The following is a 17,179-nucleotide window of genomic DNA, read 5'->3' on the forward strand; positions in this document are numbered from 1 at the left end:
TAAGTTTTGCAGTTGCACCGTTGGAAATCTTGAGTTAACATGGTATTGCGTGTAGAGTCTGACAGTCTAAGATGGTCAAAAACAAAGAAACAGAGCTTGCTCACACAATCTCTCTATCTTTCTCTCACTTCAAACGTGCACACGCTACTCTGAAACTTCTCACCCCATTTTGGGAACACGAGTTTTACCGTATCTCTAGAAAACTTTATATATTCTTTTTACTCTCTTTAAAGCCCTATTTAAAAACAACCATACCCCTCTTCTTTCTCCCATGCATCATTACTTACCTCTCTCTCTCTCTCTTTCTTCTTCTCCAACATCATCATCTCTTACCTATCTCCGTATCCTATTTCAATTTGTCTCTCACATTTCCAAATAACAAGATCACATATATACATCCAAAACTATATAGTATTATATAAAGATGTCTAGCAGGAGGTCACGGTCTAGGCAAACAACTAGTTCAAGGAATATCACCGACGATCAGATCCACGATCTTGTCTCCAAGTTGCAGCAGCTTCTTCCTGAGATTCGTAATAGGACCTCTGACAAGGTTTCTTTCTTCACACATAATACTTATTTACCTTGTTCTTCTTCTAATGTTTTTTTTACTTAAGTACTGTGGAACTTTCAAATGAGACCTAGACAATCTTTAACTGCCGGATCAAATTTCTCAATCAGAGACTCATCAGCTCTAATTAGGCTGGATTCTTACCAAACAATTCTTAATTTAATTTTATATATAAAAAAAAAATTGCAAGTTCCAAGTAGCGAGAGTAATTTGTAACTATATCATTTTTAAGCAACATAAACAAATACATTAGAGAAAGTGCAAGGGTGGTTTCAAATTCAAACCAACTTAAACAGGCAAAAGAAAAATAAACAATACACAAAGATGGATTAAGGGCTTTTTTCGATTTATTTATTGCCATTCATTTTGTAATACTATTTAAGAAATTAAGACTACTTTTGAAAAGAACTTATGCATACATCTAAATTATTTTATTTTTCTTTGTAAAAATAATTATAGAATTTTATTTGTAATTACTTACTATAATAAATATTTGTGATATAAACCATAAATAAATAAGTTGTTTGATAAAAAAGAACTTAAATAAAATATAAAATACTTCTTACACCCACTTGCAATATAGTATTAAAGATTTTATTATAAATTAATTTTAAAAAATTATATATATCTATATTATATATAATGAATTTGAATAAATTTAAATAAAATTAAATAAAATATTTCATTTGTTTTTATTTTTAATTATTAGAATTGTTTTTATATAATAATAACAAAATTCGTGATTTAGTCAAAGTCTAGTTGGGATGATCTCAATATAAGTGAAAAACACTCCTAATCATAATTTGAAAGGCAGATCAGTGATCCATCGAAATAATTCATAACCTAGTGACTAGTTACTTTGATCGAATTAATCACCGATCGAGTAATCCTTTCAGCTGTTTTTCTTTTAATTTTCGTTTAAAAAAATTGTTGGTGTTTTCAACTCTTTCTAATGGGAATAATTAAATATATAGCTAAATCTGTTATACTAAATTGAATTTGAATATCAGGCTTCAGCTTCGAGGGTGTTGCAGGAGACATGCAACTATATTAGAAATTTGCACAGAGAGGTCGACGACCTTAGCGAACGTTTATCTGAGCTACTGGCTACAACAGATACAGCACAAGCAGCCATCATTAGAAATTTACTTATGCAATAGATTGATTATGTTTAATCCTCGTCAAAATTTTCCTAGTTAGTTAGCAGTACCATGTGAGCTGGTGTATTTCTTCCACGTTTTCCTTGTATTTCCTAATTCCGTTCACTCGATGCAAGTCTTTTTAGTTTAATTTGTTTTTTCAGTTTAATTTAATTAATGATTTTTTTTATCTCAAAATAGCATATTAATAAATTGGTAATTCCCAGCATAATACAAGTAATTAATGATTTCTTTTAATCGTCCGAAGTGGGTTTAATTGCCTGGACCCTGGCTAGCCATATGAACTCATATTCACGACCCACTTCGCGTATCAAACTGGCCCATTAAGTCTTCAAAGAATAACAGTCTGAAGATATTAATTAAAAAGGAGAAATTGGCTCACCTTCAAATTAAAGAATATATCTTCCCCCACTTCCACGTACCTTTCGAGAGTATTAAGAAAAACCCTCTTTAGCCCGACACGAAAAGTCTCTTATAAATATTTCACTTTTAAAATGGGAAGAGCTCATTCATTAATTCTGACAAACATATTATCATATGGAATTCGCAACAGTCCCGTTTTCTTTTCTGTTTGACGGACATTCTTTATAGTCTAATTATGTGTGTTAGACGTCTTAGATTGTTGTGGCAGGGTATGCCACAAATATCATTTTCGTTGTTGTTATTGTTGTAGTTTTGATTTGTTGTCAATACGTCAATCATATTTTCTTGTTTAGAAACAAAATTTTAGATCCAGCTTTCTACAATTTTTTTCTAATCTTATATGTGATTCTTTCGATTTTGGGAACGAATTTAATAAGATTCTTTTCTCGCATAAACAGATAAAAATAGCTAATATTATTAGTAGGTTAGTAATTATAAACAAAATATACAAATATTAACAAATATGAACGAAAAACTTGAAAAATGATTGTAATTTAAAAAAAATACTAACGTCTATATCCAACAACAAGGCCATTTTCTTGCCATGCAAATATGTGTGTATATATATATATATATATATATATATATATATATATATATATATATATATATATATATATATATATATATATATATGTATATATATATGTATATATATATATATATATATATATATATATATATATATATATATATATATATACATATATATATACATATATATATATTTTGAACGAAACAAGAACACTATATCATATATAATATATTTTGCATCAAGATTAATTATATCATATATATAACTTGATTGATCTCAATTTAATCTTTGATTCATTCTGTCTTTAATCGTATTAATACAGAAAATAAACAGTTATCAGATTCATGGTTTCGTAAGTGGCTCTGATACCACTGAGGAGAATTGCGATCCAAAACGCAGCGGAATTTAAAATTTTCTCCTTTAATGATCCTTACGAATGGACATGATCAGTGATAGAATCGTTACCTCTTGTGGTGATCACGAATGTTGAACGATGGTAACGCCTATACTCAGTCCACACGAACGGATTCCTTCAATCTCAGTGCTAGCTGCTACGAATGAAGGCTTTGAGTGAGAGAGAGAGAGAGGGAAACGAAATTCCAATCGAGTGACAATGCTTCTACCCAAGGGTTCTATTTATAGAACCACTTGTGTGGGCTTTAAGCTAAAAAGCCCACTTAAGTGTATTTTGGCCCATATCTTATAATATGCCCAAAATCACTTAAGCGCGTGGTACCTTACCATATTTCGTATTCCACTTAAGTGCACCGTACCTTACGGTGTTCCTTAGTTACTCTATCTCTCATCAATCCGTCCTTTGTGTGTGACCCTGTAGGTTCTCACGACGTTGGCAATTATATTAAATCACGCATTTAACATAATAAACAGTGAGCGGTATCTAGCAACACATCACTGCTACCCAAGACACGAAAATATCATGTGATCTGACAAATCCTTCTGTGATAATAATTATGTGTATAATTACCCTTTTGCCCTTATGTCTATATTGAACACAAGGCATAGACTGTGTTATCCTTGTCCAGTTGAATATTGGGCCCATAGACATTTATCCTGTTATGCAGGATGGGCAAATTCCATCTAGGTCACTCATCTCCCTTAGCATGCTTTGTGGAGTACCCATCAACTGTCTTTATGGTTATCCAGTTACGGACAACGTTGGATCAGTAATAAAACACTCGACTCTACATCTAGGGTCCATAGTGGTTTCAGGTCGAAGAGTGGTATACACCATTATCACCATGAGAATAACTTATGACACTTTGCATAACATTCTATATAGTATTCTCATAGCGGGTCAATCCAGTATAAATATACTCTTAATATTCATACTTATGTTTGAGACTTGATAACTCCTTATCCATGATTCATGAGATGTGATCATCAGTCTATAAACATAATAGTCTCCATGCTTTAATGTTATCCCACTTCACAATAAAGCTCGACTACAAATACTTTAAGAATAATATCCTTATGTTTAATGTGCTCTCATGATTAAGTCACACTTGATACATTAAACGGACTATCTATTCCAGGGACTTTATTAAACAAACATAATAAAGAAAAAGCCTTTTATTATTAATAAATAATTTGATACAAGTACCAAAAGTATTGGCCTCTAGGGCTTACACCAACAGATAAGTCATATAGTCCTAGTGGGATCTCGATCTATTGGCGTCGTAGAACTTGGTAGGTTCTAGACATAGATAAGTCAGAGAGCCCTATTGGGATCTCGACCTATTGGTGTCATAGAACTCAGTAGGTTCTAGACATGGAGAAGTTGGAGAACCCCAGTGGGATCTCGACCTGTTGGCGTCATAGAACTTGGTAGGTTCTAGACATAGAGAAGTTGTAGAGACCTAGGGGGATCTCGACCTGTTGGCCTCGTAGAACTCAGTAGATTCTAGATATAGAGAAGTCAGAGAGCCCTAGTGGTATCTTGACTTGCTGGCATCATAGAACTCGATAATTTCTAGACATAGAGAAGTCAGAGAGCCTCATTGGGATCTCAATTTGTTGGCACCATATGTTGATTCTAAGTGTTGGCAACAATTTTGGTAAAACAAAGAGTGTTCACAAGATTTTAATGTGTGATGTCTTAACATGAGATATCCTATGTACCTGCTGGAGTTAAAGAACATGTGCAAGCAGGATTGTTTCAGAATGACACATACAATGACAAGGCTTCTGATATTGGTTGTACCTGCTAGAGCTTATATGGAAGACATGTTCATGCAGGATTGTTTCAGATGACATACACAATGTCATGGTATTTGATATGGCTGTACCTGCTATAAAAGGAAATTGGATTATGCAGGATTTTTCTAGGATGTCAGACCCGATGTCATGACATCCTGTACACAGAACATTCAGTATGAATGTCTGGTGTTTTGTGATTGCACAAGTATTGGCAATCATTGGTTGATTGAAGATATGGCTAGCTGGCGCATTCAATCAAGGATTTCCACCAAATTTGATTATTTTCCAAAGAGATCTATACAGCTGTTATAAAAAGATTTGATTGGAAAATATATTTAGGGTTTTCAAGATATCCAAGCCCAGCAGATTGCTTCTATAAAAAGGGGCTTAGAAAACCTGTTTGTACACACAACCAAGACTGAGCGAAATATAGAGAGAGATATAGGGTTTGTGTCTGTTTAGTCGTAAGACTTGTAGGTCATTCAAGTCATCCATTGATGATTGAATTGGACTGATTTGTGGTTAGGTTATAAATAGCAGATTGTAACCTAGGTTTTGTAAGCCTCAAACAATGTAAAAATTAGGGGTGTGTGTGAGGTAAACCTCCCAACCTGTGGGAAGGTTACCATGTGTTTCTCAGTGCTTGAAAGCATGAGATTATTTGTAACTCAAAGCCTGTAGGCAAGAGTTGTTATGTTCTTGAACAAAGCTATGAAGCATGTTCAAGTTGTTTAAGCATTGCATTGTAATTGTAGTGATAGGAATGGAAACTGGAGGTTTCTATCTAAGAGTTCCTAGGTATATATTGCATTGGGTAGGGATTAAGTGAAGAGTTGTAAACGGGGGAGTTTAACTCTGAATTAATACTGCTAATAGTGGATCTTCTTCCTGGCTTGGTATGCCCCCAGAGTAGGTAATGTTGTACCGAACTGGGTTAACAATTACTGGTGTTTTTACCTTCTGCACACTATATTCTGTCTGTTATAACTCAGTCTGGTTTTAGTCTGTTTATGAAGGGAATAACAGACCTGACACATAGCCTGCAGTCTGAATGCAAAACAGAATGTTATGACATTCATCATTGACTGCTAATACTGATGTATAGACTGGTTGGTCTGTTACAGTTCAACCATCTGTAATGTTGGAATAGGTGATGTTCAAATCAATGTTGAGACATCATGCTGATAACTGGGCAGGATCAATAAACATAAGTGTTATGTTTGATCTCTACTGTGTCTTTGTACTTGATGGACAAAACTGGATGTTCTTCTGTCCATGGTGGTATAGTAGCAGATGTCATGACATCTGTGACTGTGTGCATATGAGTACTGGGTTTTAATTTTTATAACTGTCTTGCTGTATTAGTAACAATGTTGGATCAGATGTCATGACTTCGTGTAGAACATCTGAACTCTGACTATACCAGAATTTCAATTGGTATCAGAGCAGGCATCCTGTTCTGTTTCTGGATGAGATCCATGGGTGATACTTTCTGGTATCTTGCAAGGAGTTATGTTAGTACTGATGCTGGAACCTGTGGAAGGTTCTGTGATTTCCCTGAATAGTCCCTTGAAGTAGGTGGATGGACTATTCATGACAGGAACTGTGTGTACCTGTCTCTGGAGGTTGACAATTGGCCTTTGTGTGGGACAACTCTGCTAGTATTGAATCATATTCAATCTTGGTATGATCTTGGAGGCTGATCTGAAGAAGTGTGTGTTCATAGGTTGATTTGTATTATGACTTCCGCTGCATAATACTTGGCAAAACTCAAACTCTGATGTAGTTTCCCCTCATGTGGATGAAAGGCTGCTGTATTCAAGATTGCATCATAATCTACTGAAGATGTCAAAGATACTTGAGTCTCCTCAAGTCCACTCATCATGACGTTCTCACTTCAGGATTGTAAGAATCACCCGATCACTGATTCTTTTACTCTCTTGGGTAGTGTATATGAAGACCTTGTAGACTTTCAAGGAGGGTTTTGTTCCAAGGAGGTGGAACTAATGTTCTATGTGATGTTAGAACATGTTGTTCAACAAGTATGCAGCTACTGGTTGAAGAGCAGATGTGTTTAGGTGTCAAAGAAAGGGATACGTTTGTTTGGAACCTACTCCTGACCTGGAAGAGGAGACATCTGTGTGTGCTAAGTTGACAAGGGTAGGGTCAACTGTATGTGTGCTCAAGAAGGTCACTTTTAGACGTCTGATCTCTAGAAGTGAAGCTGGTTGAGATGTGACATGGTGCAATTTCCTGCTGTCTGTCTTATTCCTATAGATTGATCAGGATTGGATAGTTGTTCCTTGAAGTACTATGTTGTGTTGGAAGACAAGTCCCCTGGATGTTAGAAGTCAATAATGGGGTAACCTGATTGCTATATCATTTAAGAGGATTAGGACCATGAATCTTGTTATTCAAACACCACGCTCAGAAGTGGCAGTTCTTTCAAGGAGTGAAAATATGAAGATTCAAAGGGTGGTTGATGAAGTATGCTCTGGAAATGCATACCTACTATTGACTGATGTGGTTTTCTTTCACTAGTACTTATGGTCAGCTGAGTCTGATTGGTGTGATTGGAGTATGTATAGGTTTAACTCATAGAGTTAGTTGCCACTGGTAGGGATGGTGTATGTCATGTTGAGACATTTATGTACAATGCATGGATATTGGTGTAGAGTTTCCATGATTGTTAATTTGAGGGGGAGTTTTGGTTAATCTCCTCACGTTCGGTCAGCCTAGGGTCTGGTTGGCTGTTGACCTGTGTCACATGGGTTCTGGTTGATGTGTGACACATTTGCAAGAAAGGATTCATCTCTCTCATTCCTAAGTGTGAATCTAATCTGGAAAGATTCTCAAAACTGTTGAGGTGCTTGCAAGTAGAAGATGTGGACACAAGAAGAGTATTTTCAAAATATTCTTATGGTGGAAGTATCTGAAAGGAAAATTGGGAAAGGATTGTCTACTTGTGCCAAGTACAAGTAGTTAATTGATTATCCTTGGAGCTCAAGATAACTGATGTTTTTAAAGATGTTGGAACATCTCGTCTTCAAGACCCTGTGAAGAATCACAGGAAGGATAGTACCTTGGGTTATGATCTATCACTTTGGTGGCATCAAAAGCATATGATCTCTGAAAAGGTTTCCTGGCAAGAAACATGTTCAGCCTTGGTGTGTGCAAGAAGAAGAAAAATATCATAGTCCTGATGGTGGTTACTTGGATCAGTTTACTTCTGATCTAGGTAAGGAAGTGCATTAGCTAATGCACACTGTGGAGTCAAGAACAAGTGGCAACAGTCTTGACATCATGGAAACAACCTTGCTTTAGGAAGTGGAATCCTTGGTATAGCTGAAGGGATAGTTTCTAACTGGTCCTTCTGAAGACTCATGCATCAGAGTGTCTGATGTCTTTGGAAAAGAAGTAGGGATTCATCAAGGTGTGAGCTTGGATGACTTAACTGCAAACCTGCAGGATGGAGGATGTTTACTCAAACTTGGTTCCACAATCAAGTCTATGAGAACATTGAAATCTTGTTCTGTGAAGGGAGGAAGTTCTTTCAAGTGGCAGAAGAAGGAGCTGAATTCAACAGCTAGATGTTAAAACACAATGTTGTGACATTTGGTTCAACATCAGAATCTTAGTTGGTGAAGTGGCACATCAACTTGAGATAGAAGGGTCTACAGGGTTGTAGATTGGATACTTCAAAAAGATCGTTCTCGTTGCAGTTCTTTGGAGTTGCTGGATGGAGAGGATGTTACATGTTCATATCTTGGAAAATCTAAGTTTTGTTCAACATGTAGCTTGAAGTTCAAGTCTCACTTGGAAGGTCAGAATATCTTTGGGAGAAGTTTGATAAACGTGGAGAGGTCAAAGAATGGCATTTTACTTTTTCATATGAGGATTCATGAAGGAGGTAATCAACCAGTGGCATTTGGTCTATCTCAGAAGTGAGTTCGAAGAATCAAGATAATCAACATATGGCAGCTGATTATTCTTGAGGAAAGTCTGAAACAAATTACTTTTGAGCAGAAAAGTAGTAAGTTGAAGACAAAAGGAGGTATTTTCTATTCATCTCTTGGAGCTTGTGGTAGGAGTTCTGAGCTATCTATGGAAGACTGTCTCTTGTAATGGGATGAGAATGTATATTTCCCAATTTGTGTCTGGTTTCTTTTGGATCAAGCTGGTGACTCAGTGATATCTGAAGATTATCAGATAGTGTTCTTTGTTATGTTGAGAAGGATGTCCTAACTTATGTTAGAACATTTTGGTTCTCTGCTCTGGTTAGAAGAGAGATTGACACAGAGTGTGGATGTGTTCAGCCAAGAGGGTTGAACAGAGGGTGTGCTCTTGAAGACATGAAGATGCGTCTTATGTTTTCCATTCATCAAGTGGTCTGGGTTCTCTTTGAATCAGGAAGTATGTGCAGGTCCAACTTTGGGGTGTTGGATATGTTCATGTGTGATCTCCAAGTTTCAAGAGGAGAGTTGGTTGTTCATGACAGGAGGAGTTCTGTCTTTGCACTGCAAGTAATCATCAAGCTTGTGGTCTATGTGTTCTCAGATAACAAGGTATGTCACCTTGTTAATTAGTGGGATGATATGGATACTGTGATGCAGACTGGGCTGGGAGTGCTAATGATAGGAAGAGCACATCAGGAGGATGTTTCTTCTTAGGGAACAATTTGATTTCATGGTTCAGCAAGAAACATAACTGTGTATCTCTATCCACTGGTGAAGCTGAATACATAGCAGCTGGAAGTAGTTGTTCCCAACTGGTCTGTGTAGCGGTGTATTCGTCACTTTATGATTTATTGATTAAATCAAAAGCAAAGCATACAAAGAATCGAGTCACCACCGCACTTTTATTTATCCTAAGGAATGGCTAAAAAGCGAACAAAAGCCTAAGAAGTTTTACACATAGAAAACTAATGAAAAGATCAGAGATCTGGGTAAGGGGTTAATTACGCAATGGGAAGGTGTTAGGCACCCAAAACGTCCTAGGTACTCCTAGGGAGCCCTTTTCACACTTGTTGTACAAAATGTTATTTGTTTATGAAATATTATTGTGCAAACATGATTGGGAAGGATGAGAAAACAATGTACAATTTTATTATTTTTGTGTTTGAACGGATGAACCCGTTGCCTACGTACCTTTCCATGGAAGGTAAGGATCAAAACGCCGTAGTTCGGCTAAAAGATTTCCAAAATATGAGTGGGTTCATTTTAAAACAAAAGCCCTAAGGTCTTTCGTTATCCACGGGAGAAAACTCAACCTTATACAAACAACAAGTCCACCATGTGAGAAAAGCTTCAACTTGCTAGTGAGGGGTTAACCCTATAATAAGCAAGGAAGTCTTACAATTCAATCACTAAGGACAAAAGGTGATATTAATATCAACCAATTAGGATAAATCAAACCTATGGCTAATGTATGAAAACTTATCAAGAATGGACCAAGCCACAAAACAATTGAATGAGTTGGATTAACCAATTAGGATTTATTCACAAAAGATGGTCAAGGTATGATTAGAATTCAATTCAAAGAAGTATTATGAAAATGAAGTTTGAAAAATCAAAGGCCTAAAGCCTAGGTTTCTAATTTGAAAAGAAATGACAATGTTTGCACAATATTTTTTAGGTTGAGATTAACATGCAAATGGAGGTTTAAAGAAACAAAAAGGTGGGTGGGTGAGGAAGTAAAACTTCTTAGATGTTCACCTCTTGAGATTATATGTAGATGATTCAAGTGATTCCTTTGGAATAGGCAATGATGCAAATAAGCAAATGAGCAAAGCAAATGGATATCGGATGCCAATCAATGGACTTATACCAATCTCACAAACAAAGGTGGATACCGGATACCAATCAATGGATTTACACCAATCTCCTAAAACAAAACAATGATACCAGATGCCAATCAATGGACTTACACTAATCTCACAAACAAAGGTGGATACCGGATACCAATCAATGGATTTACACCAATCTCCTAAAACAAAACAAATGATACCAGATGCCAATCAATGGACTTACACTAGTCTCACAAAACAAACATGGATATCAGATGCCAATATATGGACTTACACTAATCTCCTAAAGCAAAACAAAACAATGATACCAGATGCCAATCAATGGACTTATACTAGTCTCACACCATATCATAGGAACAACTGCCAAGTAATGGACTTATGCTTGTCTCCTCCATGGACAAAGCAAAAGTGCTATAAAGCAAAGTTTATGAAATGATATACAAATGATGATGATAAATGAACTAAGGCACACTCAAGCAGATATGCACAGATGAATCAAGTAAGCAGACAAATAAGTCAATTAGCACACACTATATACAATCAATTAGGCTCAAGCAAGGTTAGACTTTAAAGTCAACTGGAATGGGGTATGTTGTGCTCTTAACCCTAACATTGAGAGTTAGGGTGAAGCAGATGAAATGGAGATGAGGGGTGTGCCTCATAGCTCTTATCCCTGGCCTGGGAGAGCTTTAAACAATAGAATATGTGGGAGTTCAGAAAGTTGGAACTCTTCTCCACAAATGAATGACTCTATAAGATCTTGGGTTAATATCCATAATGGATCAACATGTTATGTGAGCAAAATGGATGACACACTGAATAGTAGGAGATGGACTACACATCTCTTTTATCTACCAATTGCCTCATAAGAGGACTTTTCCTGCTTGGCACAAAGAGTAAACAATCACAAGCATTGCCTCTTAAGGAGGACTTCAGACAGGTGCCTGCCCACATAACAGGACAGGTCTTCCAGACTACATGAAGAAGAGAGGTTATACCTAAGTGGTTAAGCAACCAAGCAAAAGCAAGTTCAAAATGAACTTAAGCAACTTATGTACCTGTGGAAACATCAAACAAATCAGTACAACTATACAGACAAACAACCAACAGTCAATATCAACAGTCAAACCCAATAAGCAAAGGCAGAAGCCACAAGTCAAGCTCAAATGAGTTAACAACTCTACAAAACACTTAATGTTAGTAGTCAAAAGGAAAACATCAAATGCTCAAATGATGGAGCATCATGACCATATAACTTGGATGTTCAACCTGAAATCAAAGCTTCAAACATGAGAGGCAAACCACTAGGTCAAAGCCTAGGGTCAAAGATGGAGAACAAATTCAAAACAGAAGCTGAAAATTAACATGAATCAACTTCAAACACATCTTGAAACAATCCAAAAGGTCTCACATCAATATCATATACCAAAAGCATTTCATGATCAATTGAAGTTCAAGGCAATTTTAAAGCTCAAATGTGACCAACCAGAATGAAAAATCTCAATTAAATCAGAAATCAATCAAATAATTCCAAGCAATTTCATGTTTATTCACAACATTCATAATATGCATCACACAAAAAATCAGAGCAATTGGAATTAATTTGGCAAGGCAAACACATCACATAAGATGAACAAGCAAAGGTGTGACACAAATTGTCTCACCTGCCTTAACATGATCATAAAACAGCAACCACAAATGGTAAAAATACCAAATCAACACCAAAATGTCAAGCAAGATGTCTAGTTTCAACATGTAAAATTTCATGAGCATTGGATAAAATCTCAGCATTTCACAAAAGATATGGCAAGGCAATGTCAAGAATGGACACATGTACACAAACCCTAGCACCAAATATTTTCCAGCCGTGCACAATTTATGAAAAAATGCTCATAAAATACTAGACAGGACAAGGAACATCATGCAAAAAATCTCACAATTTTTGGATCATTATTTGATTATTTATGAATTTTGTAAGGTGAATAAAAAATGAAAAATGATATGAGAAGCATGTATGAACATATGGAGGGAAAAGGAAATAACATGTGAAGCACATTTGAAAATTGCATTGGCTGGGAATCGAATTGAAGCAACATTTGAATAGTGGCGCGCACATATGAAACAATGCGTTTCACTTAACCCTAACACACGTGCATGCTGGAAAATGAAATCCGCAGGAAACAGGATGAACTGGCAAGTAAATTCGCAGCAAGGCTTATGCGTTTCAAAGGAAAATTCGCAGGTAATATGCAGCCATGAAGAACACATGAAGATCTTCATCAACCAATTTCCAGAAAAATTAAAAGTGTCCAGAAATTAAAAACGAGCACATCATTGTAAAGATCTTCCATCATACAACAAGAATCAACCATCATTTCATCAAGAATCATCAAAATATGCACGGATTGAAGAAAATAAGTTTCATCATCAAGTGATTTTTCCAAACTTCAAAAATGCATAACTCTATCAGTTCAAATCCAAAAGACATGAAATTGGTGACCATTTTTAAGGGCTTTGAAATAGACACAACTTTGATGAAGACACTTTTCTCATTTGAATCTCACATAAAAAGTTAAGGAAGGTGGAATATTGAGATATATGGCTTGACACTTAGAAAAATTTTCAACATGTTGAAATTTCCAAACTTCCACCTCAAATTTCATCATGATAAAAGATTCAAATGGAAAAGTGTTGAACATGAAAGTTGTTCCTCTTGATCTAAGCTTTCCAAAAAGTTCAAGTTTATCCATTTTGGACAAGAATTGCTAGGGCTGCACATGGCATGAACATGGTATCATCATTTGGAAAAGATCAAACTTCAAATCTTCACACACACTTTCCTTGCAATCCAAGTTAACTTTAGACCATCTCACACTCATTTGTGGACCTTAAGCAATGATCTCATGGGCCTGTACACGCCCATGCACCCATGCATCATCATTTACCAATTTTGGAAAGTGAATTTGAAGGTGCAATTATCACTTGCTGCAGCTATAAATAGAGCCCCTTCTGCTCAGAATTGAATACACCTTGCGCACCAGCTTTGCCCCCCATTGAAACCCTCTCATTCCAAAGGAAAACCTGATAAATTTCATCTTGAAATTCGAGTTTGAATCTCAATTGTTGGAGATTAAAAAACCCCAGGATCCAAAGCCTTGCAACCTCATCAATCACTTCCTGCTAGCTTCTCAAGTGTGATCAGACCGTGTTTGGAGCAAGCAACATCAAGAATTGCACTGCATTGGAGGTAATTATCAGAAAACTTCATCTCGTCGATTCTCTCTCAAACTTGCTCAATTCTCTTGATTCTTTGGTTGTCTGAAGTCCTACCAATGTAGGCAAGAAGATTGAGTTGCTTAGAGGTCAAATCGAAGCAACTCAATTGACATACCTCAAATTTCAAATCCTTATATCTTTCTATATGTGAAGAGTTAGTTAAAATTGAGCTGATATTCTTGATCTACGCCATTTTTCCTTTCAGATCATGTCCTCCTTTTTTATTTTGGTGATGGTTGAAGGTGGACCAGTCCTGTGAGGTCCACCGGAGAAGAAGACCGAAGCTACAGCTCCGGCCGTGTGTTGGCACGTCTCCAACCATAGGATCCATTTAAATTGTTTTAATCCTGAGCGTTGTTTCTAATTACCACGCGTGCTGCCTAGTTGACTAGAGACCACATGGAACGCGCGCTGGTGGCCACTTGATCTGCCACCTCAATTAATGAGGGAGATCAAGTGGTCTACATTTTTTTGATTATTTAAATTTCATTTTAATTGCTTTACTTTCATTAATTCATATTAATTTTAATATTGATCCAAAAAATATGAGAGTTTCACCAAAAAATTTCAAATATTTTCCTCTTTCATATTCTGAATTAAAATTATTTTTTGGATCATTATTAATATTTTTCATGATTTAATTGATTTTTCATTTGTTTTTTATTGTTAAAAATACTTTAAAGTCTTTTAAAATTATGAAAAATTTTCTCCAAGGTCCTTTGACCTTGTTTGACCTATGATAAATCTCATGGCCATTTATTTGGTGTTTTGATGAGGTTTTAGGAATTTAACAAAGCATATTTAATTTAAATGTATTATTTTAGTATTTTTTTTAATTGGAATAAATGCCAAATAAATTTGTTGACCAATTGTGGTGACTTGTTTATGTTTGACTCTTGTTGTTGGGCCTTTATCAAGGTTGATTTGACTTTGTCAAATTAATATCATTGGATTTAGGGGATTGATGGAATGTACATTCCATCTCCCAAAATGAATGAGTGATATTAATCTGGTAAAAATCCTCCGTTGATCAATTTGAGATTTCATCTATTCCCCTCCCATTTCATCTCATTCCATTTCTTTATGCATTCATCTCATTTGGCCTATGATATCTCAAAATCCAAATGCTAGTTGATTGAAAAATTAACATGAGTGTGGATGAGATTAGGCCACACCTTTTGCATATTCTTTTTTTGTGTGTGTGGTATGTTTCATGAGCATAGTTCATAATACTATGTATCTAACATGCATTAACACCAAATCTCTATTGCCCGGCCTCAAATAGTTGTGACTTCTACATAAGTCTAATAACGATTGCTTAACATAGCGTTAAATTTGTGACATAAAAGGCATAGCATTCTAGTTAGTGAGATTGTAAGTCTCCCCTCTTTCATGGTATTGTGTGGAAACTTGGCCTTCTTTCCTTCCTTTAGAAGTTGTTTTGGCTCAAGGATTCATGCTTGTGATAAGTGGGTTGAGTGTTCTCCAAAGAATGTCTAAGTATGAAAAGCAAAAATAAAACAATACTAACTTCTAACCTTTTAACTACTAACTTTTAATTTCAAGCCCTTTACTTTAATGCCATTTAATTTTAGCTTTTATACATTTGCCATTGTTCATATCATTCTAACTGTTTATGTTAATCCAATTTTCACTTTGTCCACTTAGACCATATTGTGTGATATTTCTTGTTTGTGTATACTTTGCTTGTTTGTGTGGTCTTTGACCATTAATGTACATAATAACAACAAAAACCCTAAAAACTCTTGTGTGGACTGTTGGCTTGATCTTGGACAAATGGACTTAGAATTTAGGCAACATTCCTATGCTAAAGGACTTGGCCAAGTGCTTGCAATTTGAAACTTCATCTGATACATCATTCAAGATCTCTCTAAGTTCATCTGCAACATGATCATTGTGAAGCTGTTATTTTAAACCTGTGACTTGTGGAATTCATCTGTTACATGGGCTACCTTGAAGAAGATCATGGAATGGATAAGCTTGGATGTGGCCATCTTTATTTGATGTCTTGCCCTTCAAGATAATATAATTGTGCATTTGTGTGTTGCCTGATTTTAAAAGTCCAAGGGAATTCTGGGTTTCTATTGACATTCTCGTCTATTGGATTACTACTCATTTGGTCAAATCGTTTTAACTCTTAACTTTTAATTTTGTATATAGGATTAGTCTCTTCATATTCTCCCCATTTCTTTAATTTTAAAACATCTCCCTCCTTTTTCAAAACCTTTTTTGATTGAACTTATTTTGTTCTAAACCTTGACCACTTTGCAAAAAGATAGAAACTTTGGCCTTATGCCATTGCATTTTCAAACTTCTTTTCTTAAATCAAACTTGTAAATAAACTTAACTATACTTGACTTAAAATTTCAAAAAGCCAAAAAAAACTTACTCATTCAAACCATTTTTAGGCCTTTGTGCCTTTCAAACTTAATTTTTTAAAAAGCAATGCATCCATTTTGAAATTTGTATCACGAACTACGAGTTTTTGATCCCTCATTTTTATGTTGGTACGTAGGCACAAGACCGAAGGTCTTGTCAAACACAAAAATATAATCAATGAATTCTTTTCTCATTCCCTCATTCTATTTGTTTGTAAACATCAGTTTATACCAAATACATATGCACACAAAAAGGGCTCCCTAGGAGTACCTAGGACACTTTGGGTGCTAACACCTTCCCTATGTGTAACCAACCCCCTTACCTATAATCTCTGACATTTTATTAATTTTGATTTGAAAACTTCTTTCTTTTTGGGTTTTGTTCGTACTTTTTCCCTTTTCCCATGGAAACAATAAAAGCGTGGTGACGAATCTTGTTATTTGATCTCTAACTTATCTAATGCTTGATGATCATGAATTTACCGCTACAGAAATTAAGTGGTGACTCTGTTGGGGATTTGTCTCCATTGGGTTTAGCCTACTTTTTGTGTGTATATATTTGTATATATATGATGTTTATATATATGTATGTGCGATATAATCGGCTTGTTGTGCTTGGTGATCTCTGAGTGGTGAGATAAGTTCTAATCCAAACTTGAGTGCAATTAAGATAGGAGGATGGTATAGGCATGTTCGACTTGTGTGGAGTAGTCCTTAACAAGTTGGCTTGAGATCCATTTGCTTAGTGGAGACTCTTTTGGATTTGGAAATGTCACATAAGTATTTGTGGTT

At 35.6% G+C, this 17,179-nt stretch overlaps 1 protein-coding gene across 1 annotated transcript; it reads left to right on the forward strand.

Moving 5' to 3' along the window:
• Nucleotides 1-245: 245 nt before the first annotated feature.
• LOC127080872 (transcription factor PRE3) lies at nt 246-1,900 on the forward strand. The gene is made up of 2 exons (XM_051021162.1): nt 246-553; nt 1,582-1,900. The coding sequence occupies exons 1-2, from the start codon at nt 425-427 to the stop codon at nt 1,729-1,731; spliced, it is 279 nt and encodes a 92-aa protein (XP_050877119.1). The 5' UTR covers nt 246-424; the 3' UTR covers nt 1,732-1,900.
• Nucleotides 1,901-17,179: the final 15,279 nt, after the last annotated feature.

Source organism: Lathyrus oleraceus, chromosome 5, assembly GCF_024323335.1.
Source record: "Lathyrus oleraceus cultivar Zhongwan6 chromosome 5, CAAS_Psat_ZW6_1.0, whole genome shotgun sequence".
NCBI lineage: Eukaryota > Viridiplantae > Streptophyta > Magnoliopsida > Fabales > Fabaceae > Lathyrus > Lathyrus oleraceus.